General features: G+C 36.2%; 5 protein-coding genes across 8 annotated transcripts; 2 read left to right on the top strand and 3 right to left on the bottom strand.

Annotated features, from left to right (window-relative positions):
* Window positions 1-1,599: 1,599 nt before the first annotated feature.
* On the top strand, window positions 1,600-4,491 carry LOC120255777 (probable metal-nicotianamine transporter YSL9). Its single transcript, XM_039263546.1, has 6 exons — window positions 1,600-2,344; window positions 2,438-2,610; window positions 2,694-2,791; window positions 2,899-3,033; window positions 3,120-3,309; window positions 3,443-4,491. Exons 1-6 carry the CDS (start codon window positions 1,942-1,944, stop codon window positions 4,460-4,462), a joined length of 2,019 nt encoding a protein of 672 aa, XP_039119480.1. The 5' UTR covers window positions 1,600-1,941; the 3' UTR covers window positions 4,463-4,491.
* LOC120255778 (B-box zinc finger protein 19-like) lies at window positions 4,300-7,822 on the bottom strand. 4 transcript variants are annotated; one of them, XM_039263549.1, is made up of 6 exons: window positions 7,624-7,822; window positions 5,685-5,781; window positions 5,489-5,604; window positions 5,176-5,403; window positions 4,776-4,897; window positions 4,300-4,437 (listed from the first exon to the last, which is right to left on the bottom strand). In XM_039263549.1, exons 1-5 carry the CDS (start codon window positions 7,714-7,716, stop codon window positions 4,808-4,810), a joined length of 624 nt encoding a protein of 207 aa, XP_039119483.1. In that variant the 5' UTR covers window positions 7,717-7,822; the 3' UTR covers window positions 4,300-4,437; window positions 4,776-4,807. The 4 variants fall into 4 exon arrangements, with proteins under 4 accessions (XP_039119483.1, XP_039119485.1, XP_039119481.1 ...); XM_039263551.1 differs by lacking the exon at window positions 4,300-4,437 and adding an exon at window positions 6,465-6,591 and having other exon boundaries at window positions 4,567-4,897; window positions 7,624-7,777; XM_039263547.1 differs by lacking the exon at window positions 4,300-4,437 and having other exon boundaries at window positions 4,567-4,897.
* A 2,437-nt stretch (window positions 7,823-10,259) lies between these two features.
* Window positions 10,260-14,189, top strand: LOC120255789 (kinesin-like protein KIN-7F). The gene is made up of 15 exons (XM_039263563.1): window positions 10,260-10,308; window positions 10,404-10,495; window positions 10,602-10,799; window positions 10,876-10,965; window positions 11,048-11,148; window positions 11,223-11,336; window positions 11,408-11,489; window positions 11,578-11,645; window positions 11,705-11,770; window positions 11,861-11,985; window positions 12,064-12,397; window positions 12,490-12,594; window positions 12,690-13,418; window positions 13,506-13,756; window positions 13,842-14,189. Exons 3-15 carry the CDS (start codon window positions 10,610-10,612, stop codon window positions 14,179-14,181), a joined length of 2,595 nt encoding a protein of 864 aa, XP_039119497.1. The 5' UTR covers window positions 10,260-10,308; window positions 10,404-10,495; window positions 10,602-10,609; the 3' UTR covers window positions 14,182-14,189.
* A 202-nt stretch (window positions 14,190-14,391) lies between these two features.
* LOC120255790 (protein ACCUMULATION AND REPLICATION OF CHLOROPLASTS 6, chloroplastic) lies at window positions 14,392-19,364 on the bottom strand. Its single transcript, XM_039263564.1, has 7 exons — window positions 18,966-19,364; window positions 18,642-18,872; window positions 18,329-18,553; window positions 16,854-17,114; window positions 15,826-16,774; window positions 15,586-15,722; window positions 14,392-14,778 (listed from the first exon to the last, which is right to left on the bottom strand). The coding sequence occupies exons 1-7, from the start codon at window positions 19,245-19,247 to the stop codon at window positions 14,488-14,490; spliced, it is 2,376 nt and encodes a 791-aa protein (XP_039119498.1). The 5' UTR covers window positions 19,248-19,364; the 3' UTR covers window positions 14,392-14,487.
* Window positions 19,365-19,703: 339 nt separating this feature from the next.
* LOC120255791 (epimerase family protein SDR39U1 homolog, chloroplastic) lies at window positions 19,704-26,129 on the bottom strand. Its single transcript, XM_039263565.1, has 13 exons — window positions 25,971-26,129; window positions 25,815-25,880; window positions 24,326-24,401; window positions 23,375-23,434; window positions 22,825-22,943; window positions 22,675-22,719; window positions 22,470-22,548; window positions 21,471-21,532; window positions 21,113-21,215; window positions 20,712-20,772; window positions 20,410-20,480; window positions 20,072-20,211; window positions 19,704-19,970 (listed from the first exon to the last, which is right to left on the bottom strand). Exons 1-13 carry the CDS (start codon window positions 26,031-26,033, stop codon window positions 19,863-19,865), a joined length of 1,053 nt encoding a protein of 350 aa, XP_039119499.1. The 5' UTR covers window positions 26,034-26,129; the 3' UTR covers window positions 19,704-19,862.
* Window positions 26,130-26,379: the final 250 nt, after the last annotated feature.

Below are 26,379 nucleotides of genomic sequence, written 5' to 3'. Positions count from 1 at the left end.
GACAAGCGCCACTCCACACAAGGGTGTCAAGAGACAGATAGATACACATGGTGTAATTTATGTAGTACTTTACTAGTATATACACATTACTATAATAGTATTGTCGACCGAAAAAAATTAATTCTGAGTCTATTCATTCACTACTCAAGTAACATAGCACTGCACTAAATAGTAGTTGTTACTTACAGACATTTAGATTCAAACTTTGGTTCCTCTTCTATCAAAGACACAGAAATGAAGACATAAATGTTAAATGTTAAATGAAATTGATAGACAAGAAAAAAAATTGAAAGCATAAGACCACAAATCATTGTAGAGTGAGAAGAAGATTCCTCTTCTATCAAAGACAGAGAAATGGAGACATAAAGAGACATGGACCCAGGTCACTAGAAAATAAACTTTGTCTCATTATCAACCACATATTTCAAGCAAGCTAAGAAAAGATAACAAAATAAGTCATATAAGTCCAAATCCAAAAAGATGTGGGTATCTTCTGCATTATCTTATCTATCTCTGGTCTCTGCCCATTTTTCTAGGCCAACTATTTATTTATTTTTTCTTAGGATTTTTCTTCATTATTTGAGCACTAGCTTCATGTTTTTGTCTCACTTGTATGCCCATGTATTCTAGTGTTATTAATATTCTTTCATTGACCTCACATTAATCAATCAACTAGATAAATTCCGTTAAGAATTAAAAAAAAAAAAAAGACAAACTACTGAATTATATTAAGAGAAAACAATTATAAAATTGTATATCAAAATAAATACAAAATATGAAATAAAAAATTCTCGTCTTAATCACCAATAATGATTACATGAATAGATAAAATGAGACTAATAGACTCTCAGCTGAACCTCACTTTTTTTTTTATTGATAGTGTAAAAGTAGTCAAAATAATTTTACCAAAATCTGAAAAAATATTAATAAAAATTATTTAAAGACTAGTAAACCCTCAATTGAACCTCACTTTTCTTTCACTAATATTGTAAGAGTAGTCGGAACAGTTTTCACCAAAATATGAAAAAATATTAATGAAATTAATGTGTTTTTTTATAGTAGTATAAAAATTAAGCTTTGTCTAACAAAGATGTTGTATTTAATCAAAGTAAAAACATGTGATCTATCTTAAAAATTTTTAATAGGGCACAATTATTATAAGTACAATTATTACGTTCTAATAATATGTTTTAGAATATGGCCCGAATGATGAGCATAAAAGTCTCCCTCGGACTAATTAAAAATTCCTGCTAAGAATATTCAAATAATTGAGAATCATTGGCTCAGATTTATCATCTATTTGATTGAATGTTTTATAAATTAAAATGAGAAAAATAAATACCTGAAAATTTAAATATATAAGTCGTTGGAACTCATAAATAAATTTTAAAAATAGAAGTACTAAAGAAAACTTGTGTGCATTGCGTGTGATAGACATATATATATATATATATATATATGTTACATAACTAGTAAAATTATAAAACTCAACAAAAATAAAAATAAAAATAAAAAATCATACTGTGACAAGAATGAGTATTTTTTTTTTAATTATTTTATTTTATTTTTCATAAAAAGTCTCGTGAACACACATTGGCCATATATTATATATAAAAACACTATTTTGATATCCTTCTATTTTCCTTTGGTATATACACACATTGACCATATTAACCAAGTGGTCTATTGGTAACCGGGTCCCCAATAAAATCCTTCACAAGTCGGAGTGTGAGTAGTGATTGTGTATGGGTGGTCCCAGCACCATGTATACGTGGACCCCACTCTCACTTGTTTCGACAAGACTTGTACACGCCCGTTGTTTTCTTAGCGGCTAGACAGCCCACCTTGGCAAAAAAATAAATAAATAAATAAATAAATAAGTGCCCAAAGTCTTTTGTATGTGTTCACTAGAGAGAATTAAAGAAGGAGAATTAAGAAGACATGGAGGAAATGAGAGAAGTTGGAAATGATTCTCAACTTAAAGAGCACAAAGATGTACAAGAAGTAAACATCATCATCAACAACAACAACAACAACAACAACAACAACAACAAGATGATGATCAAGAAAAGTATACCTGAATGGAAAGATCAGTTAACTCTCAGAGGTTTCATGGCTAGCTTAATCATTGGAGCTTTGTATAGCATCATTTGTATGAAACTCAACCTTACAACCGGCCTCGTGCCGACACTGAACGTCTCCGCCGCACTTCTCGCCTTTATATTTATCCGAACATGGACTAAACTTCTTCACAGGGTTGGTGCATTGGCTACTCCTTTCACTCCTCAGGAGAATACAGTGGTCCAAACTTGTGCTGTTGCATGTTATAGCATTGCTTTGGGTGGTATGATAATTATTATTATTATTGGTTATGTTTTTCATGCATATAGAGAATTTATGTTCAAATGATGATGAATAATGAGGTTAATTTTTGCAGGTGGATTTGGATCTTATTTGTTGGGATTGAACAAGAAGACTTATGAATTGGCAGGGGTTGATATGGAGGGGAATACAGCAAAGAGTTATAAGGAGCCTGGGATTGGTTGGATGACTGCTTATCTTTTCACTGTTTGTTTTGTTGGTCTCTTGTCTTTGGTTCCTCTTAGAAAGGTATCAATGAAGAAGAAGGAAAAGTTATATGTGTTTTTTTAAAAATATTGACTAATAATATGATATTCTTTCTATGATTTCAGATAATGATAATAGACTACAAACTAACATATCCAAGTGGAACAGCTACTGCTATTCTTATCAATGGCTTTCACACTGCTCAAGGAGATGCAATGGCTAAGTATATATATATTTCTACTACTACTATTACTACTACTGCATATGGGAAATTTCAACACATTGAAGTCCAATAAATATTAAACCTTTTTTCTTTTCTTTCATGTTTAGGAAACAAATCAAAGGCTTTGCAAAGTGCTTTATAATGAGTTTCCTGTGGGGCTTCTTCCAATGGTTCTACTCTGGAGGAGAACAGTGTGGCTTCTCCCAGTTCCCTACTTTTGGTTTAAGAGCTTGGAAACAAACGTAAATTAACTTAAGATTTTGTTAATTAATAACTTAGTTTAGTTTTTTGGCATTAAAAAGTGTTAATTTATCTCTTTGGTTTGTAGGTTCTTCTTTGATTTTGATCCCACATATGTTGGGGCAGGGATGATATGTTCTCATCTTGTGAATATGTCTGTTCTTCTTGGAGCTGTGCTTTCATGGGGCATTATGTGGCCATTGATAGAACAAGAGAAAGGTAACTGGTACTCTGCTAACTTACCAGAGAACAATATGAGAAGCTTGCAAGGTTATAAGGTCAGCATATATACCTCTCTCTCTCTCTCTCTCTCTCTCTCTCTCTCTATATATATATATATATATATGAAATTCACTTTTGTAATCATCTTCTTCTGAACTATCTTGTGAAAACAAACAAACAAACAAACAGGTGTTCATCCCCATTACTCTCATACTTGGAGATGGACTATATAATTTTGTTAAAGTGCTTGTTTGCACTGCCAAAAACATACATGAGAGATCGAAGATGAAAAGCGATAAAACCGACGATGATGATCCTGAAAGAAATGAAGTGTTTTTAAGAGACAAAATTCCGACATGGATAGCTTGTTCAGGCTATGTTTTCTTAGCAACAATATGTGTAATCACACTACCTCAAATATTTCCAGAACTCAAGTGGTACCACATAATTGCTGCATACATCATGGGACCAGTGCTTGCCTTCTCCAATGCATATGGAGCAGGACTCACAGACATGAACATGGCATACAATTACGGCAAAGTTTCGTTATTCATCTTTGCGGCATGGGCCGGGAAGGACTCCGGCGTGGTGGCAGGGCTTGTCGGTTGTGGAGTAATTAAGTCAATGGCATCCATCTCTGCTGATCTTATGCATGATCTAAAAACAGGGCATCTAACACTAACTTCTCCGAGATCTATGCTCATTAGCCAGGCAATCGGAACAGCTATGGGATGTGTGATTGCACCCTTATCCTTCTTTCTGTTCTACAAGGCCTTCGATGTCGGGAATCCTAATGGAACTTTTAAAGCTCCGTTTGCTTTGATCTATAGAAACTTGGCTATTGTGGGAGTTGAGGGGTTCGCAGCATTGCCTGGACATTGCTTGCAGCTTTGCTATGGTTTCTTTGGGTTTGCAGTGGTGGCTAACTTAGTGAGGGACTTTTCTCCAAGAAGGTATGGGAAGTGGGTGCCCTTGCCAATGGCCATGGCTGTCCCATTCTTAGTAGGTGCAAGCTTTGCTATAGATATGAGCATTGGGAGTGCTATTGTGTTTGTTTGGAATAAGGTGAATAAGAAGAAGGCTAATGTGATGGTACCTGCTGTGGCTTCTGGATTGATTTGCGGAAATGGGCTATGGATCCTTCCCTCGTCGTTGCTCGCCCTTGCTAAGGTTAAACCTCCGATCTGCATGAACTTTGTGCCGTCTTAGCATGCACGCGTAATTTATGGATTGATGTTATATCTATTGATGTAAAGAATACGAAATTTGCAGAAGAAATAATACGTGGGATTTGTATCGAACAACTGTACAGATGCACCTGAATTTCTTTTCCCTTTTTGGAAAATTTGTACATGGTGTCCAAATGAACTCATTATTATCCAAGAACTAAGGTACATCAATAGCTTAATGGGAATTATGCACAAAGATAACATATGTCCCTTCTGACTAATAATATCCATGAGATATGAGCATCTCTCACTTTCTCATAAAACAAATGGCCAAAAAACCAAAGAGCATTTACCGGGAAATTAACAGTGGCCGGGGCGTGTACTCTCACTTCTCTACGTCGCCTTTAAAAGGCCCCGTTGGAACCACTCCGGCGGTGTCATGGTTGTTACCACTCGAAAGATCGACACCCTGTGGCTTTGTGTGTGAGAAAGACAATGAGCAGCAGTATAATTTAAGAAAGTCAAATAAAAAAGGATTCAATTCAAGAATGAGCAACATGACATTACACAACTAGGATTATCTCAAATTGTATAATGGCATGTGTTCTGTGATTTGAGGGAGAGAGAAGCAAAATTTCAGCCATCCAGATTTAAATGGTTGATAAACAATTTAAGAATTTTTCGGCGGATATACAGAAAACAAATAAATAAATAAAGACTTAATGGCAATACACATAAACCGAAAATGCATACCTGTGGGTTTGAAGCCTGCCCTAGAGTTCTAAGGGGTCGCATATTTAAATCAATCTTGCCATGATCATCATTATTTTCATCTAAAGTTGCAGCAGTAGGAATCCTATGATTTTGCATCCGGCCTCTAGTGACTGATTTAAGTGCCTGATAAGGGTCCCTGCCACTTTCAACAGGGTCCTTAGGTTGAATGGCGGCATCTTCCATGTGAGCTTGTTTATCACCTGGAAACTATACAGGAACAGACTGTCTGATTTCCTTGAAATAAAAAACAACATCAAGAAGCTGATGGTGTACTTCAAAGCAGGAATTTAACCTCAACCCGCTGCCGCAAGAGCAGATATCTTCCATGAGTTCTTTTTCCTCCGACATGCACAATCATGTCACATTGCAAGCACAAGGAGCTTCCATCTATCTCACAATAGAAGAAAGCTGCATGCACAGTCAAAGTGGAAGTAATTAAAGACCCTTGAAAGACAACGAAAGCACAAATTGTGCAGATGTATCCATACCAGGTGCATTTTCACATATGTCACAACGAGGAACTTCACTTGGGTCAGCAAGTCCTACACGCACATGTCGGCTAGCAAGCTTGTTGCACATATGAACCTAAATTGCCAATTGGCAATATATAGAAAGAAAAAAAAATTTCAACCAGAATGAAATCTATCATGACGGATGGCCCTTTTAAACTTTAATACTAACTTCAGGAATCAATTCAATATAATAAAACACCAGTTGTAAGTTTGATAAGAAACATTAAAACAATTCCATGAGGACCTTCTTGCCCGCCTCCCCTATACACCTTCTTCACTCTAAATCAAAGACAAAAGGCTGTAAAACAAAATGGTCATACATATGCCTGGGAGAGCCATATGCCCAACAGCTTGGGTCAGGGCTATTGTTAGAATTAACAAGCAAGTTTTCATTTATCCAATATGCTTCTTCCTTTTCCAAGGCAAAGATTTGTGCTTCGCCTTATTGTTTCTGTTCTTTTTTCTACATAGACGGTGGAACAGACTAAACTTTGATCTGACATGATATGAACATTCTCCTAATACACAGGAATACAGTCGAAAGACTATGTTAAACTTGGTACAAGACAGATCATGGTAATTAGCTAGGAAATTTCTGCAATTAAAGACTGCAAGTTGAATTAGATTTACATTGTAACCATCACAAAATAGAGAAAATTGTGAGGTTTCTTTTATTTTATAGGCCTCGCATTCTCATTATCCTTGAGAAAACTCACTAAACAGACGTGGACTTTGGGGTTAAATTGCATCACCCACCTATGATTTCTTTATGAGAATACACCACTTGGAGGTCTCAGCCATTATTTTCACTCATGAACCACTTCCAAATAAAGCAGTATCCATGCATGTCTGCCAGAGAAATTTCCCTGCACCCATTTGCACTCTGTGGTAGTAGATATGTAAGTTTAGGGGAACTTTTCTATAAACAAAGGTTACATTTTGTCAAAAGGAAAGAAAAAAAATGAATAAACACCTAACATGACACAGAAAAGAACAATCAGTTATGCAGGTTTATCTGTTTACAGAATAATCCTAAAGTGCCTTATCCAAGTTAAAAAAATTCAAGAAGAATAGAACCATTGATGTAAGGCGCACAAGTTTCAGACTCTTGAATAGACCTCTTTAAGGCAGCAAACACGATTTGGAAAAGTAAGTTACAAAACAGAAGATGACAATAGGAAGTCACCAGAGATAAAAGCCTAAAATTGGTTGGAAAGACTCAATATACATGTGCATGCCTTCAAAATTGGTGGCTTTACTTAAAATGGTCAGAGATATACACAGACATATGGATAAACAAGTAGAGGAATTACCCCAAAAGCACTGGCAATGACTAGAAGAAACAAAAACAAATCAATTAGCTAAACACTAGCAGCAGCCCAAGATTAGAAAGGGAAAACCAGCTCCAAATACAGCTGTGCCAATCAGTGACATGAAACTCTCTCAACCTGATCTCTGCCACCCATTACTAAATGATGAATCATGCTGTATAGAGAAAGACATGAATCATTTCATCAAACTACAATAATCTGTCGGAAATTTCGTCTGTAAACCATGCAAAAACACTAAAGAGACCAATTTAAAATTATTCTCAGCCCCTTTCAACTCAAATTGTAAGGAATTTATCTCAATCACCACAGACCCTATTGTTGCACATCATTTTGGTAAAAGTTCCAATTTTTCCTTTAGTGTAGAACATCCTCACTAAACTACAAGAGCATTCTAGACAAAATCAACCACAGACTAAACATACTAAAAATCCAAATCCATTCCAACAAAAAAAATGCTAACAATTATGAACAACCACTCCGATCCATACATCAATCCACGATCCAATCCTAAAAACTTTTCAGATCGGTTCAATAAAGCAAGAAATACATCAATCAAAAGCCCTGAATGAGGAGAAGAGCAAGACCTTATCGTCGCAAGCTCGGCAGAGAGCGGCTTCATCAGCGGCGCAAAAGAGAAGGGCAGGGGCGCTCTCGCAGACATCACAGATGGTCCTCATCCTCCTCGTCAGGTCTTATCATCTCCCGGTGGCACCGCCGGCGAGCAAACGAAGAGCGGCGGCAGCGACGGCGGCGGCGGCGGCGGTCTTCACATTTCCCGATGGCTGGAGTTCTTATATATATGTGTGGAAAAGAGAGTGGGGCCCACGTAGAGATGCTTGGAAAGAGAAGAGGGTTCGAGAAGTGTGGGCGGGTTTGTGCTGATGTGGCGATGTTCGAGTGGGGAGTGTGGGCCCCAAGGGATTCGCCCCCACATCTTCTGAGATTTGAGGATTTTCAGGGGAGAGAATGCTTCTCAGCCACACGATTTCGAAATTAATGGATGGCTGAGAATTAATGCTTTTTTTTTATTATATACATATATATATATATATATATTCAGGGGAGACAACGTTAACCAGAGATGTTTATTTATAAATGATAATTCAATAATTATTGTTCATACAAATACTATATATATTTATTATATATAATTATTAATTATTATGTAATACTATATGACATTGTTTACGAATATATTCTAAATGACTCTTATATATATATTAATTTTGAAAATTTTGGAATTTTAATCAATTGGTTGGGGCTTTGAATTGATTGACTGTGAGGGGATATGACATTATCCTAACTGTATTTGGGACCATGCTCGACCTAATCCCACTAATTTAGCCCTATCTTCAAATTTGAAATCATTGAAATTTTGAGTTTAGGTTTTTAGTTGGATGAGTTCTTTTAGAGTCTTAGAGATACCAAATGAATAATTGGTTTTTTTTTTTTTTGGGACAAATATATCATTCATATATATTTAATTTGATGTATAGAAATTGTTTTTTCAATGAATTATGCAAACAAAAAATAATTTGGGACTGATTGGTAGAGAATTATGAGAAATGATTCCGTGAATTCTGTTTTGTGGTAGTTATGACGAAACCAAGATGTGACTTTTCCTCACTCGTTAGATTGCCTCATTTTAGTAATTTATAAAATAAAAAGTAACCATCTTTTGATATAATTACTAATTTATTCCTATATAATATAATAAATAAATAATTTATCTACTTATGATTTACATTGAGCCACTTCTTGATTCCGTGCATTATCATTATTTTTCACCCATGGTTAAGATGTGACTCTTCCAGTGCATTATTTTTTATAATTATTTGGTTTGAAGTTATTCGTAGTTTTAAAACTTATAATAAAATAATTTTGCTATATTAGGAAAATATTTTACAACAATAAAAAATAGTGTCCCCAATAAAATAAATACCAATTTAATAATTTTAATTTTTGTTCTCATCAGTGAATTGTTGATATATACATTCATGCCAAATATTACATTAGCCAAATAACATTTTTAATTAATTACTATCAAAAGTGTTTAAATTTCTTATGCTATAATTGATGTGTTTTATGACTTTTTATGTATCTCTTCATATGGAGAGCTCCCGAGAACTGAGGATATACTCTATTGGACATTTCAATTTGCTTTTAGTTATGATTTACGTACTTATTCATATATTATGTTTTTTTTTCTACACTTTCTCATGCTTATATTTATAATAGTTACGGGCTACTTTCGTTAAATTCTAATCAACAGACATTATGAGATCTCAGTTCTAAAGCCATTATTTGAAATATATGGTTAGAAAAAATAATCGCATATTTCAATTATTTCTTTATCTTTTTCATTATGTTATTTTTAAAATTATTAATATGTGTTTTTTTTAATTTTCCACAGCTACAGATCCTCAACAGCAAACTAGAATCAAGCGTTCCCTCAATTTCATAAGTGTGATTCCAGACGATGATACATATTCTAATATAGCTTTAGAATGGTCTACTCCCCCAGGCAGCTCAGTCATGCTTGTGATTCCAGACGGTAGTATTTGCTGGTCCAGCTGCTCTTTTCTCTTCCACTTTCTCTATTTTTTCTTCTTTTTTTTTCTTTCTTTTTATTTTGAGTGCCTCATCACTAACGAGAGATCTCGGTTTATATTTTTATTTTGGTGCTATTTTTTTTATGGGTCTTTTTTGTCTTCATCTCTTTTTTTCTTTAATAAAAGTGTCTGTCTTGTCTTCATCTCCTTTTTTTAATAAAATTGTGGTTTATTACTTTATTAAATAGATATATATAATAATAATTATATTTTTAAGTACACTGTCACTTATCTATTTTCTTATATATATTTATATATCAATAATAAGATTTTAAAAAAAAAAGGAAAAGTTTAAAGAATATTTATGATTTATTTATTAATTATATCAATAAAAAATTTATTTATTGATTGTAAATCATGGATATACTGGTTGGTGTCATTATTTTCACAGTGGCAGCGTGAAATACGGCGGGAAAATGCCAACTTCCCGACAGAATTTCGCGCCATGTCAGCCTTTCGATAACAATATAAATATTAATATAAAAAAATACCGTTGATATTCTCCCACCCTTTCTTTACATTTCCCACCTTCAATTCTCATTTCTCTTTTGAAGACTAAAGCTAATAATTACATCAATTAAACAAACTCCAGAGTAACAATATCACACTCAGGAAGTTGAAAAAAGCTTGCTGGGTTTCAGAGCTCACATCAATGGAGTAAGAAAAAAGATCACCATTGTTTATTTTCTCTTCTTTTCATGCACTTTCTTTAAGCTAATCACACCTTCATCTTCACTCTTCTTTCAAGAAAGCTTGGAGAAGAGTACTACAATGAGAGAAAAGTGATGGTGATGGAGTTGGTAAGAGATCTCAAGTAGGGAATCTGCTTGAATTTCAGCAACAGGTAATGCATGTCCATTTTGTTCCATATTGTTTAATTTTAACATTTGTTGTGGTTGTTCTTGAGTGTGGAATTATGTGCATTCAATAATTTGTTGTTGTGGATGTAGTTTGAAAGATGAGAATAGCAGGAGAAGATGAAGTTATGGTTATTGGTGATGGATGTGGAGGAAAGGAGGAGAGGATGTTAGTGTCAGTGAGAATAAGGCCTCTGAATTCAATGGAGATTGCAAGGAATGAGTTTTCAGTTTGGGAGTGTATTAGTAACACCACCATCATGAATCAAAACAAATGTTTTTATGAATTTGGTGAGTGTTTTGCTTCCTGTTTAGTTAGCATAGATCCAACTGTTCTTATGCATTTTGTTATATTTTTCAATGATAGATAGAGTATTTGGTTGTGAGTGCACAACAAAGAAAGTGTATGAGAATTCAGCAAAGGAAGTAGTTCTTTCAGTTGTCAATGGTGTTAATTGTGAGTTTCTCTCTTCTCTGCTTGTTTCTGTTTCTGTAATTTTGTCATTAAAACTCATGAATTGTGTTTGTTTGTTGTTTAGCAAGTGTTTTTGTTTATGGCCAAACAAGCAGTGGAAAGACATACACAATGAATGGAATTACAGAGTGTAGTGTTGCAGATGTATATGAATACATAGAAAGGGTACTCTTTATGTTCACTTGAGAGTCATTTGGGATTACATGAGTTTGTGTGTTTTGAGTTTGTTTTTGTTGCAGCATGAAGAGAGGGAATTTGTCTTGAAGTTTTCAGCAATTGAAATATACAATGAAGTTGTAAGAGATCTACTAAGTACCGATGCTAGGCCTCTTCGTGTTCTTGATGACCCAGAGGTATAAAAAAACAATCAATGAAATGTAATCAAAGGGAAAAAGGGGTTCATGCTGACACTTTTTCTTTTTAGCGAGGAACATTTGTTGAGAAACTTAGAGAAGAAACAGTAAGAAACAAGGATCATCTTAAGGCATTGCTTTTGTTTTGTCAAGGTTGTAATAAGGATTGTTTGTTTCAACTCATTGAATTTTTATTTTTAATGCTGATCATTGTTTTTTTCTTTATTTTCTTTTCGATCAGCTCAAAGACAGATTGGAGAGACCTCTTTGAATGAAATGAGCTCAAGATCTCATCAAATTCTAAGACTTGTATGTAAATATTAATTTGATTAGTTGTTGTTCTGTTGCTCATTGTTAGATTTCTGCAGACAATTGAAAGTTCTGCTAGACGGTATTCGGATAAGGACAGTTTCAGCACCTTGTCTGCCAGTGTGGTATGAAGTTTCTCTTTATCACTTGAACTTTGAATAATCAAAAAAATCAATTAGACACAAAAGGTTGATCCTTTTTTAGCTTGGGAACAGAATTTCATTGATTTGGCTGGAAGTGAACGAGCATCTCAGGCCTTATCTGAAGGCATTAGACTTAAAGAAGGTTCCCACATAAACCGAAGCTTGTTGACACTCGGGACTGTCATTCGTAAACTAAGGTTGTTGAAATCTTCTACATTTTCTTTCTGTTCTTATATTTTTTGCTCTTCATCTTCTATCTACCCTCTCGAATTCAGTAAGGGAAGAAACGGGCACATACCATATCGAGACTCAAAGTTGACTCGCATATTGCAATCTTCATTGGGTGGTAATGCAAGAACAGCGATAATTTGCACGATAAGCCCTGCTCGAAGTCATTTTGAGCAATCCAGAAATACGCTTTTGTTCGCTAAATGTGCAAGAGAAGTTGTTACTAGTGCTCATGTCAATGCAGTCATGTCAGACAAGGCCATGGTAAAGCATTTGCAGAAAAAACTTGCTACATTGGAGACTGAACTTAGATATACCAGCTCAACCTCCGGCACTTTCCATTCCGTAGCTCTGAGGGAGAGAGATGCTCGAATCAGGAAAGTATGAATTTCTTTTTTCTTTTCTTTTTTTCTGAAGTAATGACATAAACTCTCTTTATGGGCATGTAAATCATATATCATATTTCTTTGTAGATGGAGAAAGAGATGAAAGAACTAATTCAACAGCGAGATCTTGCTCAGTCTCGGCTTGAGGATTTGCTGTTAGTGGTAGGGGATGAACAAGCTTCCAGAGAATGGGTACTTGTGTTTCTCAAAATTCCAACTATTAATTCTGCAACGTTATATCGATATGTATATATGTATCACTCCATTCTTTTTTTCGCTTTTGATAGGATGAACTTAGCCAGCTTTCAGCATCTTATGTATCAAATGCATATGATGATGTACTTTCGGCATCTGATACCACTTTTGATCCACTAAAAGAAGAATATTATACCTCACCGAGGAATTTAAGTATTGGTCCAATGTCCAATAGTGTATTGGTAACGCGTCAATGGACAGAGGAGGCCGAGCAAGACTCTTACTCTGATTTCGAAGACCTCTGCAAGGAAGTGCAATGTATTGAGGTAGTAGAGCAGAAAACAAGTGCAAACAAAGAGTCCAATCCATTGCTAAGTGTTAATCACCAGAAGCATGCATCTCAAGGTGCAAGTTTTAACACTGATAATAATCTTGTTAAGTTGTGCCCGAATGAAGTATCGGCACTCTCATTAGTGAAAGAGGAGGAAATACAGAATGTGAGAACAAATGGAACTGATACCATAAGGGTGTACAGTGATGAAAGCTATAGAAGCTTGGCACTAAGGAAAAGCAGGAGTTGCAGGGCCACAATGATGATGCCTAGCCAATGTGTGAAAGACTTCCATACAAGACCTCAAGGTATCTATCAAAAGCACATTGCATTAGGATCTAATCCTGAACAAAAAGCTTCTAATGATGTGTTCAAGAAACCGAATAAAAAATGTGTTTCTGAAGATAATATTACCAGCATATGTGAATTTGTTACCGAACTGAAGGAGATTGCTCAAGTACAATATCAGAAAACGACAACCGATAGCCAGGTCCGCTAAGAAATACTGTGCACAAAATTTACTGCATTTTACTGCTGTTGTTACTCTTGATTTAATTTTCTTTGTGTATGTTTTCAGGAGTTAAGACAAAGTGAAGATTTTGGAATGACGAGCAGTGTGAAGGACATCGGGCTTGATCCAATGACAAACTGGTCGATGGAATTCGAGAAAAGGCGGAAAGACATTATAGAGCTTTGGCATGCATGCAATGTTTCCTTGATCCATAGAACATACTTCTTCCTTCTTTTTAAAGGCGATCCAGCGGACTCGGTTTACATGGAAGTTGAACGTAGGCGACTCTTATTTCTCAAGGACACATTCTTTTCAAGGTAAATGTACATTCCTCAGCTTTCATTATATATCATTTCTCTATTAACTGGGTAACTATGTATAACAATGATTTACAATGAATAGCATGAGAAATCTTCGTCGAGAAAGGGAAATGCTATGTAGGCAAATGTGGAGAAGGTTATCGGCAATTGAAAGAGAGAGACTTTACTCAAAATGGGGAATCGAATTGTGCTCCAAGAAAAGAAGGATGCAGCTCGCAAACCTATTGTGGTCTGAGACGGAAAACACGGAACATGTCAGTGAGAGTGCATCTCTAGTTGCAAAACTAACCGGTTTCCTGAAACCCGAGCATGCACTTAAAGAGATGTTTGGACTGAGCTTTACACCACAAATGATGTACAAGAGGTCATGCAGCTGCAGAAATGGACTGTATTCCAATTCGAAATCAATCCAATTCTTCTGATTCTACTCCGTGAATGCTGTACATTTTTCTATTTCAATAATATCCTGCTGTGAAAGAGGAGGTTGTGGGTCACTGTACAGCTACAACATACATCATAACAAGCATGCCAAACAAATGAAAGCTTTGATAATGCTTCACCCTCTGAAATGATGAGTGTTTCTTGATTTTCAATGAAAACCATGGATTTATTGATTTCACAAAATTTGGGCGGAAAAAAAAACCAACAACAACAACAACAACAAAAGAATCAGTTCAGGAAACAACAAGGGTTATTTACACACAAAGAAATGCACAAGGGTGGGGCATCTATGATTTGAGGACAGCTCCTTCAGTTATCTTCCAGCCTGACTTGGAGAAGCTCATCTCGTACCTTGAGGTGTAGGTTGTGTTGTAGGAATCATTGTGCTCAGGCTTAACTGGGTCGGTTAGGCGAGCTGCCTCCTCGATTGTTGCCTCCACCATAGCTCGATTACCATCAACTGAAACAGTCACACTATCAATTGTCACGCCTAACAGCTTGTATTCCCAAAACCAACCGCGTTGTGAAATCTCTGCTGCTCGATCAGCCCAAATCTTTAGCATTCGACCATCCAAAACCTGTCAATGACTCCAATGCATAAATGGCTTTTCCATGACTACTAGAAATGATACCACTTTGCAATGAAGGCTTAAAAATAAACCGCCTAATTATAAAAGACATGGTTGACAGCTAGGAGGGTTGGCTTTTTGCTCCAACCTAAAATTGAATTAATTTCACAAGGGTACCCTACAAAGGCATGTCCTGTTGGAATTTGGATGTGATAACAGTGCAGTAGAACATCAACATAACACTGGCTAGGTTAGGGATCATAGACCTATATAAGAATGCAACTTCAATAAAATTCAACTGAAGCAGCGTAACACACGATCATTGAACAAGAATGCGAATTAGGTTGGAGCAGCACACAAATAGATCCTTCATTTTTTCAATAGCAACATTCATGAAAAATAGAAATTTTCAAGTACATCAACTATCAACAATGTACAGCAAGATGTGGCAGGCACCAGTAATTAAAAAATGTCTGTTGGAAGTGTAACAGGTAGTGGATTGTTGAGAAAAGTATTAGTCAATAATAGAAGTGAGAAAACTTGTGCTTAATGTATACGCTAAGGCTTTCCTCAATGTCACTATAAAGAAACTATAAAATGCAACTTGTGTCTGATAACACTGGCCTCATCACTACACTCAGAGAAAGAAAATTTAATTCCATAATATGTTCACAAAAAGTTCTCACTGAATAACTTGATAATGAAAATGTGGCACCTATTCAGCCACATGGTTTGAAGAATTACTTTCATTACTGGAAAGAAGCATCAGCCATTTATGCAGAAATTATAGAAGAAAGAAGAGAATGCATTTCTCACCTCTGGCAGTTCTGCAAGATAATGATCAGGTCCCAAAGCATGGGATTTAACATTTTGCCACTTGCAAACTAGATTTTCAGCAAGCCTGGCATCCATTTTGGGTATCTCCTCTACCAAGTTATCATTTGATGATGCATCTGAAACACAGGTGATATTAGCATATCTTTCCTGATTATATTAAACAGAAGCAAAGTACAAAAGCAATTGGAATAATGTAGGCATAGGAGATTAAACTATTACCCATAACAGCCATTGCTGAACCTATTTCTTTCCCAGTTATGGAAGGCCCATTTCTTCCTTGTATAAACTTGAGCCCTGCTAGAGTCAAAAAACCAATCACCAGCCCCCCACACATAATCTTTATGCTTGTATCTTTTATGGTGTATGTTAGATCTTGCCCATCATGATCTTCAGAACTAGGTTCTCTAGACACCTCGGCTTGAGCCCCTGATTGATCTAAATCAATCCCCTCAATGGACTCATCATTTTGCATCTCTGGAGAAGAATTAGGCCATCCATTATTTTCCCCTATATCCACCCTTGCCATCATGTTTCCCAATGGTAACACTTTCTGCAAAGCCTGAAAGGCACTTGACTTGACATTGCCAAGTGCATTAGTTGCCACAGCCCCAATTTTAACTATAGCTGCAGCAGCAGCTAAAGGTGAAGCTCCACCTCCCTCTAGACCCTCTAGATACCTAAGGACACTAGGGTCATCATAGTAATCTCCAAGCCTGAATTGTACACCTTTTGTATCTCTAAATCTTGGGAAAACTACCTCCGTAAGCCAGGTTTCTAACAGTTTGCATATCCCAGGAAGAAGATCATTTTCATTGTTGGCATCAGAATTTTCCAAAATAAACTCTAAAATGGATGGGTCTTTGTGTGGTGAATTCTCACTATCTATGCCTAACCACAAGTGGCAGCCATCAAGATCTCCCACAAGCAGGGAACAAAGGGCCCTTTCAAGTGCAAAATTTATCTCATCATCAGTGCTGCTGGTGAAACCAGAAAGAGAATCTACTGAAGATTCCTTGGTTTGCTGAAGTTCAAGAAACAGCCTGTCTGCTTCCTTGATAAGATGGGGCTTCTTACGAACAAAGGCCTCAGCAACATATGCAAGTGCCGCACCATACACTTCAGATCTCTCTGCCAGGATGTTACTTGGTGTTGTGGCAAATAATTCTACCTTCAGAACCGAAATTCAGCAAACATCAGTAACAAGACTACAATGCACAAGATAGAAAATCCCCGAAAATATATCTTACCTGCTCAGAAGCTGTCATACGTAAAAATGCTTCATTCATAAATTCTTCACGAGTGAATCCTCCTCCTATGGCAGCAACACCTCCTCCGCCGACACTCCATAATATATTACGGACACCAAGCAGGCCTTCCTCCCGTCTTATTCGGTACTCTTCATCAAGGGGCATTGCTAAAAGCTCAAGAACACAACGAGGGGTAATCTCTTCCAAAGTCTCATCAATCTGAGCCTGCAAATCCAGTGCAAGGTTGCTTGCTCCTTCCTCCTGCATTCACCAGATTGAGTTGTGCATTTGGTATCCAAGCATGGTTGTGTCTCAAAGATGCAGGATATACCCATCAGAATATATGTGCAGAATATGTGCTACCATACATTTTCAGACAAACATACAAGAACAACCACAAGACCATAGAGGACTATTTTATGAGTAAAAGATACAAATTGAAGGAACCAGTGGCGCTTTCAATCTTAGCATCACTAGTTCCCCTTATGGTAATAGTGTTACTAAGAAGACTCAGAAATCTTGATGACAAAACTATGTAAAACTCAGTGTTATTAAAAGCGAGAAAGGCGCTCGCCTAGGCGCTCAAGCGAGGCAAGACCTTAGCACCTCAACACCCTCTGGGCAAGGCGCCTTCAATGAGGCGAGTCTAGGCGAGCGCTTTTTGCCTGGCGCCAGGCATTAAAAAGGCGCGTCTGTCTTATTTTTCTTGATATAAGCCTTTTATTTAATGCTTTCAATTAGTGTTTATTGGAATTCTAAAAAGGCACATTTACTAATAAAGTATGAAATAAATTTAGGGGAGAAAAATTAGGTGGTTTTAAAAAGGCACGCTTGTTAATAAATAAGGAAATAAATTTAGAGGAGAAAAATTAAGAGGTTTAAATGCATAGTTGCTATTTTTTAAAACTAATGATTAAATTAAGGAATTAACTAATCAATTAGAGATAATTGAAGAGGTGGCAAAATTAGCATTTGCCATAAAAGTCTGACCAGGATAGCATACAACGACAAAAGATGAAGATGAAACAAGGTTGGTGTTTTGGTGGAAGCATGTGACTTTAATTATTCTAAAAATTATATATATGTAATATATATATATATATATTAACTAGCACTTTACTTTGTTCGGGCGAGCGCCTTTCGTAGCGCCTCTTGCCTCGGGTAGGCAATAAAATGTCTTAGCGCCTAGCGCTTTTAATTACACTGGTAAAACTTTAGTTGATCTCTTCAATGATGGAAACTTGACCATAAAGTTATAAACTATTCAAATTAACTCCGTACAAGTTGTTCTTAATCTATATTACTCTAAAGAAAATTTTGAATGCATTGGTAAAGCATCAAAGTTTGATTGTCTAACATGACCCCAAAAATGAAAATTAAGTAATAATAGATTGCAAAGCAAAGGGCATGCAACATTCAAAAAGCAAATGCAGACATTTTCCAGATACAAGACCCTTAAAATGGATCATTTTTACCTGCAGTAATTTGAGAGCTCTCTCAAGCACCTCACAACAAGCAACAAAATCAGGAGGGCTCAGTGTCATCGCCTCCCTTGACTGGTCCACATAAGCAAGCGCCATCGCCAACACAACATCCTGCTTGAACTGCTTGGGCAGCCTCTCAAGCAACAACCCAGCCCCAACCTGAAGCACCATCTCCGCCTGTCCTGCCTCCTGCAGCACACACAATGCCCCCGGAACCTACCCAAACACAACACCAAAACAAACCAACACCGCTCACCACAACAAACATCAACCGCAAACTCATTGAAACAAAAAGAGTAAACACCTTGTCCCATGGTACGCGGGTGGTGAGAGTGGACCCAGGATCCTCAAGCAACCCCCGGGTGTACTCAGCGCGGGAAGACGGATCCATGAGCGTCTCACAAGCAGCCTGGAGGATCTGGCGGCGAGCAAGAAGCGCCTCCTGGCTATACCCATACTGAGGCGGCCTCGAAACTCTTGCTTCAAAGGCCCTCTTCACACCATCTGCCAAGAAATGCGCCTCCGCTCCAAGAATCTAAACCAAATAAAAACCAAAAAAACCCTAAAACAAAAAAGCCAAGAAAACCAAAGAACAAAGAGCAAAAAACAAGCAAACGAGGAAGCCAACCTGGTAGAAGTGGAGAGGAAGGGGGAGGGAGCGATCGGCGGAGGAGGGAAGAGGAGGCGGGGAGAGGACGGAGAGAAGGGAAGGAGGGTCTGGGGAGGAGGGGAGGAGCTGGAAATCGGTGAGCAGACGATCGGCCCATTTCGTCGAACGGGTTGCGGGCATTGGATGCTTGTGAAGCTTCGAGGGTCTGGAGACTGGGAACGGCGCCATGGATGGAGGTTTGGGAAGGAGAGGGCAAGGAGAGGAGAGGCAAGCGATCCCCACCGGCTTCAGCGCCTCCATTGCTGCCAGCTCTCAAGCTCTCGAGCTCTCGAGCTCTCTCGATGGAGTTCGGGGAAAGCGAGGGAGAGATGAATGATAGGGCTTGTACTGAGGATTGCTTGGAGTTGTGAAAAGAAAGTGTCTTAGTTTCCACATGTAGGGGTTTTTTTGCATATTTTACCTAATTGGCCAATAGGAGATCTCCACGTGTGTGAAAAATAAAATGGGTTTAATTGCATAATTGCCCGTTGGACAATAGGTTGTCGCCACGTGTACGGATCTTTTGCAGATATACACCCGTAAAAGAGCTTATTTTAAATGTTTTTTTTTTTTTATCTTTTTGCATGGATGTCCAGATAAAATAAGTTATTTAAAAAGATGAGTTTTGGCGCTCATTGCATAGTAACAAATATAAAAAAATGGGGTATTTGCAAATTGAATTCTGAAAACAGTGATAGAAAATGAAAACTAGGAAAATGTTCTCCAAAGGAAACAGATTGACTGATTGAGATATATAAACATCAGTATCAAGATTTTATGCTCATCTGAAGCATGAAAGCTTCAAGAAAAAATAAATAAATAAATTACAAAATAGAAATTAAGAAAAAAAAAAAAAGGGGAAAATTAACTTTAGTTTCATGAAGATGAGATGATAGCTTTGAGTGCATTTCTAATAGAAGGATACTTAAATGAGAAGCCTAATTCCTTGGCTTTTGCAGGGATAACTTTCTGTCCATCCAAAACCTGCAACACATTTAATGGCTAATTGTTTGTGAACAAAAAAAAAGAACAAAACAATAAAAAAAAACTTTTTTTTTTAAAGGTGGTGGAAAAGGAACACATACAAGAGTTGCACCTTCACCCAACACTGCTTTGAGTGCAAAATCAGGTACAGGAAGCCAGGAAGGCCTGCCCATAACATTGCCCAGTTCTTTACACATTTCTGACAGCCGAACAGGGTTCGGTGCCGTTCCGTTGATTACTCCTGGAATTCATAGGACTCACATTTTGCGAACGAAACTAACTGAATTATACGGCACTTCATTTTCCAATTTCATGCACAGAATGTTATCTTTCATTCATATATAAGCACTAAGAATTAGCTCAATCATGTGAATCTTTAGATGATGATGGGTGTATACAAATAAAACGAAATCATATCTATAAGAAGAATAGTTACTACCTTTGTAAGATGGATTTGTTAGAGCTTCACATATCAAATTGACCAGATCATCAAGATGAATCCAAGAAAACCTGCAAAATTACCGCGGCTGTTAACATTAAACTTAACAGTAGCTGGTAATTGATTTGTATAATTTTGGAAAATATATCATAGACCCTTAATAATATTATCCTGAACACCAAAGAATTGCAAATGGATGAAAACCTGTGACTCACAGCTAAGACAGCAATAATCTGAAAATGATAATATTTCATTAACTTCAATAACAGAGAATGAAGTTTCTAAAGGGGTTACTGACTTACCATTGATTTCCTGTTCCCAGAGGACCGCCGGCAAACATCATGAAGAGAGGAATCATTTTGGCTGCCGAAAGAGCAGAAATTAAAGCAAGAATAAGTTGCTGGAAATTTTAGTTCGTCAAGTCACAAGAAGATTATACATTCTGCAAAGCCATCTAATAATAAATAAGCAACATAAAGAACAATATATATATATAATCAGATTTAGTGTCATGATGTTGAGGATGATTATCAAGTGAATTTTAATGATCGATAGCTCAGGCTTATGCCAAGTACTAAAAAATGCACTAATCATCCTTTATCCTCAAAGATATAATCTAGTCTAATTAGAATACTCCATAAGACAACACTTGCCACCAAACATCTTCGGTGAAAAATAGGAAATCATAATGAACAAAGCAAACCTAAAGCACCACCATCTTTGCCAAGAACAACACCAATGCGGATAAGTACCAATCTAACATCTTTATCTACTTCGAGAGCCCTTCCTTCCCATTCTCTACATACCTGAATAATTTATTTCAGAATAATATTAGCATAATATCTTTAACCAACAGAAAAAAAATGCTGATTGATCACCAACCAAAGTATATAAATTCATCATTGCAATTACTTAAAAACATGTAAATAGGTTTAATAACTCAAACTACTGTAAAGAGTAAGAGTATGATTCTCTATTAAGAATATGATTCAATAGATTCAATCATATTCACACAAAAAAGAAAAAAGAACTGGTTTGCCCAAACCTCCTTAAGGTATTACCTCTGATAGGTAGTCATGTCCTGAGGGGCTTGTCTCATCAAAAACCTTATTTTCATTAGTGCCTGCAAGTTTTGAAAATGGAAATATATTAAAATATATACATTTGCAGTGAATATAAAATAAAATGACTCTATCATATACAAATAAAATCATAAAGTTAATCAACAAACATTGGTGCACAACCTGAGGTAATGAATTGTGGTGAAGGTAGACAAAAGATGGAGTTAAAGGCATGACTGCAAGACAGAGGGTGCCCTGATGGCACAAACAGGCTATCTAGTAGGGCACCCAAACAAAGTTGATGTATGGAGAGGGGCAATGGCATCCACGACAACATTGCAAAGGCAAGCATCTCATGTAATTTAGGCAGTGGCTTGGTTTCCCAAGACCAAGAATCAGCTAAGATACAATGATAAGATATGAAATAAGATACACTCCATCATAATGTAAATGAAAACAAGATTCAAACAGATAATAACAATTCTAACCGGCCCCCTCTAGTTGGAGCAGGTAATTTCTAACTTGCAGAAGAATATAGAAATATAGCAAGAAAGGAAGGTGGAGTCACAGATAGGTATAGAAGTTCAGTGCCAATAACGCCAATAGTCACTCCTCTCAAGGCACTCACATGATCAAATGTATAAGACACGGACAGAAACATGTAAACAAGGTGAGGGTGACATCTTAAAAGATAGTTTTATTGAGAAAATCTCAACATTGCTTTGTTGGTTACTTTGAAGTGCAAATATATCCACAAGCACCAGACCACTACCAACACCCTACCAGAAGAAAGTAATGTACTAAAAAATTTATAGCCAAAATCATGTAAATTTCTCTATAAGTGTATCTCCACCTAAGCAATGTAATCATGAAACTGGAGACAGATAGAACTTCAGTCATAGAAGTACAAGTAATTTTTGGCAAAATACAAAAACACGTAGGAAGCATTCATCATGAATTTGGTAAATAAAAATTGTGTAAAAACTTAAATTAACGCACCATAATAACCAATTGCTGTTGCACTAACTAAAACTGAAGGGCGAACATCTGCATTCATTTGGTTTATCAAATGTACAACCTTTACATGTCAAAAATGAAAATCCTCAGAAATTGCAGACAGTATTTCTGCTAAATTAATGATTCTAGTAAGGAAGATGTATAATTTAAAAAATCTAAATTAGCAATGGAAAGGTCAAGAGGTAACCTTTCCAGTAACATTTATACGACTTTGTTTAATCTCCTTCTTTATCTGAAAGCAACAGATAAAACTAGTGAATGAATTTTTAATTGGGTAACTATGCCGTAATAAATGATTTGGGAGTGGTATACAATTAAGAAAGAAACGCCATCCAACCTCAGGTGACCATCTAGTGCTTATCGGCATTCCAGCCAAGTTAACAACAGCATCTGAAACTTGAATCGAGTTCCCCCATTCCTGTTCCTCGGCAATAGTAACTTCAGGGAAGCTTTTAACTGTTGCATCAGAGAAAAAAAAAAGGACAAGTGAAATAGAAGAAACAACTTCTTCCTACTGATACATTAGGAGAAAAGGAAACATGAAATTAAAAGCAAAGTACGTCTTTTCATACTTACATGAGAATCTATGATATTTTTTACAACATGGTCCGTAACCCAAAACCAAGCATAATAGCAACACCATAATCTACTTGATTTTGCTATGTTCCATGACTACTAAGGAATGCATCAAATTTATACAACCTAACATGGGTAAGACATGAGTTTATCAATTCTTAAGTGTATAGAATTGCATCTTAGCAATTTAGATAAATCGAAATTCCATCTCTTCAAATAGAAAATTCAAGGTTAGAAATGAAAACAACATGCAGGATAAAGTTAAAAACCACAACAAGAATCATTAAAATATGTAGATATTACCTTCTTACCAGGAAAAATTAACTGAGCATTTCTTCTTGACCGTGTTAAAACATGTACTCCATGATTATCTACAAGAAGAAATCAAAATAAAGAGCACTAAATAAGTCTTAGTGAATGAATTCAATAGGGTTATACCATGAAGCAGCAAAGGTTGTGTCTAAAAACCATTTGCGAACTTTGAGAAAGCTTTAGTTGCTGCCAAATAGACTTAAGTATTTCAAAACAAATAAAAAAATGAATGGCACTTCTAGAAATATGTATATATATCTATATACATAGACAAGATAAAACTCCTTTCTTCATGGAAGAGACTAGCTAAGTACAAAGTTGGCATGTGGCATATGTTTTGTTATCAGGGCATTTATAATTCAAATCCACTCATTGACCAGAAACTCAAAATGGATTTTTTTCTCTCAAGTATGCCACAAAGCTCCTTTCTGTTTCTAGGTCAAGGGTTTTTGTAAGAAGTGCTAACATATGCAAGAGAGTTTTCCATGGACATTAAAGCCTTTTCATAACTGCTTGACATACCACATAGAATTGAAACAACCTTAGCATTTTACATTGCAAATATTTATGACCTAACATTGTAACATCTGAATCCACATTCAAAATAAACAAAACACAAAAAAAGAATAAAAACACCAGTGTGAGAACTGCACATATGAATATAAACATAAAGGGATAGACAGAAAAAAGCACTTTCAATAGGTATGAAGGCATCAAGCGCATTCCATATAAAGCACGAGATTCTCTCAGAGATGAACCAGGGAATTCTTGCGAAATATATATGGGAACTTCATGACTTAATACAATTCAGAAATAAGAAAGCCAAACTGTCTATATTGATCAACATGTTTTAGCAAATAAAGTTTTCTTGCCTACAAAAATTTAGACAAGTATGATTATACCCTAAAATTTCATATGCTCTTTAACATCCATCAGAATTCGAGCAAAACCTGAAAGTAACTTTTGAACCAATCGCCGACCGATAAAACCAGTAGCTCCAGTTATAGATATAACCATCTTATTCTCCTGAAGCAAATAACCAGAGTTTAACAACAACATAGTAAAATGTAATGCAAACAATCTAAAACAAAGTCAAGGTCATAGCTTCCCATATGGAGAAAAGAACATCCGCAAGGTATATGCCATTAATTAGCTACAGAATTCTTAGTATCAACCACTGCAAGCAACTTGGAGAAAATAAACCAGTCTTGTCTAAACATGATACCCCTGAGTGGTTGGTCAGAATGAAATGTGGAATTTCAGATGAAAGGACTAATGGGACAAGAATTAAGCAGGTTCTTCTTCCTGACTAGATTAGGATTAATGCTCATTCACACAGCTCCATGGAAGTAATAGAAATCCTACTCCAAATGAGCTGTATCCAATACTAGTTCCAGGGATGATTGGATGGATAAAATCATTAACAGTTGTTCTTCAAAAAATGCCATTCCTTACTCTCATACTTCAACAGTTTAAGATGTTGATTTTGCTTTTGACCTTCAACATCGTGATATCAAATTAGTGCTAAATATATCATATTTCAAGGAATTTGAGCAAAGTTGTTGCAGACGCGGGGCATGTTCAAATCAGAGCAGCATATGAGCTGAACTAAATTAGATTACGGTCTAGACTTAAGTTTAACAAGGAAGCTAATCATGTGGAGGATTTTGTGTAAGTAAATTAATTAAAATGTAAAAAAAGGATGTTGTAATTGTGAGGAGAGGATCACAAAGAAGCAAACAACATATTCCACTATGAATGAATCATTGCTTATGCCATCAGCTTCAAAGGATGCACCACCCACAGCATGTACAAATTATTAGGCTAGCTACCTAAGTCCACCAACACTTGCTTCGCAATCAAAACAATCTGCCTTAGGTTAAAAGGAACCCTATTACAAGTCTAAGAAGAGACTTAAAGAAGCTCTTCACTGCAATAATTCTAAATCTTGAATTAGACTACATTATGAAGCTCTAAAGAAAGAGATGACATAAAAGGTGCTACAGGCCTGTCAGTCAACAAAGCAATCCTTTGAATACAAGTACAGCTAAAATTTGCCATCATCCCCGTCAGGAATAAAAAAGAAGAAATTCTAACAAGAATTGATTTTTAAATTATCTCATCTGTGACCGCATAACTCATAAGGATGTTCCATGTAAGTTTCACAGGATAAGTATAAACAGAATCAAATCAAATCAATTCAAATAATAAAAAAAGATGAATTCTTGTCTCTCGGCTTTGATTGTTACCAATGTTCAACACCCAATGACTCATTCTTATTAAAATTATCAAAAACAAAACAAGAATCAGAACCAATTCCAAGCATTGACAACTTTATTTTCAACTAATCCCATCAAGATACAACATGAAAGTTTAAAGATTCAAGCTAAAATCCAGGATTTCATAACACAATGCAAAATCAATCAAGAACTTTGATACCTTGAGGGACTGTGCATTGCCAGAGCTCCTGCTACAGAGGAAAACCCCATGGCTTCTCTTAAAACTCTGAAACCAAGAACAAAGAGATAACAAAAACAGTATGAAAGAAACATGAAAGAAAAGAAGAGAGAAACTAGATATCCAGAAGATGCTCACCATCATGGAATGGGGATGAGGAGAAGAAGGGAACGGAGCAATAGTGCTGCTAAACAACTCCATTGATGAGCACGAGAGAGACGAGAGCGAGAAATCACTGTGGAGCCAAAACGATGAAGCGGGCGAGCGTTGCGTGTCGGGAAAGCCACCACTCGGAAATTGTTATCTTGAACCATTTTTTTTTTTTAATTTAACGTAAATGATTATTAGCAAATGCACTAATTAATTAGATTTACTTACCGACTTCTTAAAAAAAAAATCCCCGCAATATAACTTTAGAAATGTGAAACCATTGTTTTTCCTGTAGAAGACCCCCACCCCGTCTGTAAATAATATTAATAAATAATATTTGGCTCAAATATACTGTAAATAAATAATATTATTGGGAGAAAAATTTTAACCCTGTTTT

The sequence above is a fragment of the Dioscorea cayenensis genome, unplaced genomic scaffold (assembly GCF_009730915.1).
Source record: "Dioscorea cayenensis subsp. rotundata cultivar TDr96_F1 unplaced genomic scaffold, TDr96_F1_v2_PseudoChromosome.rev07_lg8_w22 25.fasta BLBR01001193.1, whole genome shotgun sequence".
Taxonomy (NCBI): Eukaryota; Viridiplantae; Streptophyta; class Magnoliopsida; order Dioscoreales; family Dioscoreaceae; genus Dioscorea; species Dioscorea cayenensis.
The sequence above is the reverse complement of the archived record's forward strand: the minus strand, read 5'-3'. Positions and strand labels throughout refer to the sequence as shown.

Coding starts and splice junctions, on each gene's coding strand:
- LOC120255778 (XM_039263549.1), bottom strand. CDS start 7,716: ATGAGGACCATCTGTGATGTCTGCGAGAGCGCCCCTGCCCTTCTCTTT. Junction 5,782..7,623: donor GCCGAGCTTGCGACGATAAG/GTCTTGCTCTTC, acceptor TTGGCAATTTAG/GTTCATATGTGCAACAAGCT. Junction 5,605..5,684: donor CATATGTGAAAATGCACCTG/GTATGGATACAT, acceptor CTGTGCATGCAG/CTTTCTTCTATTGTGAGATA.
- LOC120255777 (XM_039263546.1), top strand. CDS start 1,942: ATGGAGGAAATGAGAGAAGTTGGAAATGATTCTCAACTTAAAGAGCAC. Junction 2,345..2,437: donor TTATAGCATTGCTTTGGGTG/GTATGATAATTA, acceptor TAATTTTTGCAG/GTGGATTTGGATCTTATTTG. Junction 3,034..3,119: donor TTAAGAGCTTGGAAACAAAC/GTAAATTAACTT, acceptor TTTGGTTTGTAG/GTTCTTCTTTGATTTTGATC.
- LOC120255789 (XM_039263563.1), top strand. CDS start 10,610: ATGAGAATAGCAGGAGAAGATGAAGTTATGGTTATTGGTGATGGATGT. Junction 11,149..11,222: donor TATATGAATACATAGAAAGG/GTACTCTTTATG, acceptor TTTTTGTTGCAG/CATGAAGAGAGGGAATTTGT. Junction 12,595..12,689: donor AACAAGCTTCCAGAGAATGG/GTACTTGTGTTT, acceptor CGCTTTTGATAG/GATGAACTTAGCCAGCTTTC.
- LOC120255790 (XM_039263564.1), bottom strand. CDS start 19,247: ATGGAGGCGCTGAAGCCGGTGGGGATCGCTTGCCTCTCCTCTCCTTGC. Junction 17,115..18,328: donor GAGCTCTCAAATTACTGCAG/GTAAAAATGATC, acceptor TGGTGAATGCAG/GAGGAAGGAGCAAGCAACCT. Junction 16,775..16,853: donor GTATGACAGCTTCTGAGCAG/GTAAGATATATT, acceptor TCGGTTCTGAAG/GTAGAATTATTTGCCACAAC.
- LOC120255791 (XM_039263565.1), bottom strand. CDS start 26,033: ATGGAGTTGTTTAGCAGCACTATTGCTCCGTTCCCTTCTTCTCCTCAT. Junction 20,212..20,409: donor AACAAATCCATCTTACAAAG/GTAGTAACTATT, acceptor TATGAATTCCAG/GAGTAATCAACGGAACGGCA. Junction 19,971..20,071: donor TGGGTGAAGGTGCAACTCTT/GTATGTGTTCCT, acceptor AATGTGTTGCAG/GTTTTGGATGGACAGAAAGT.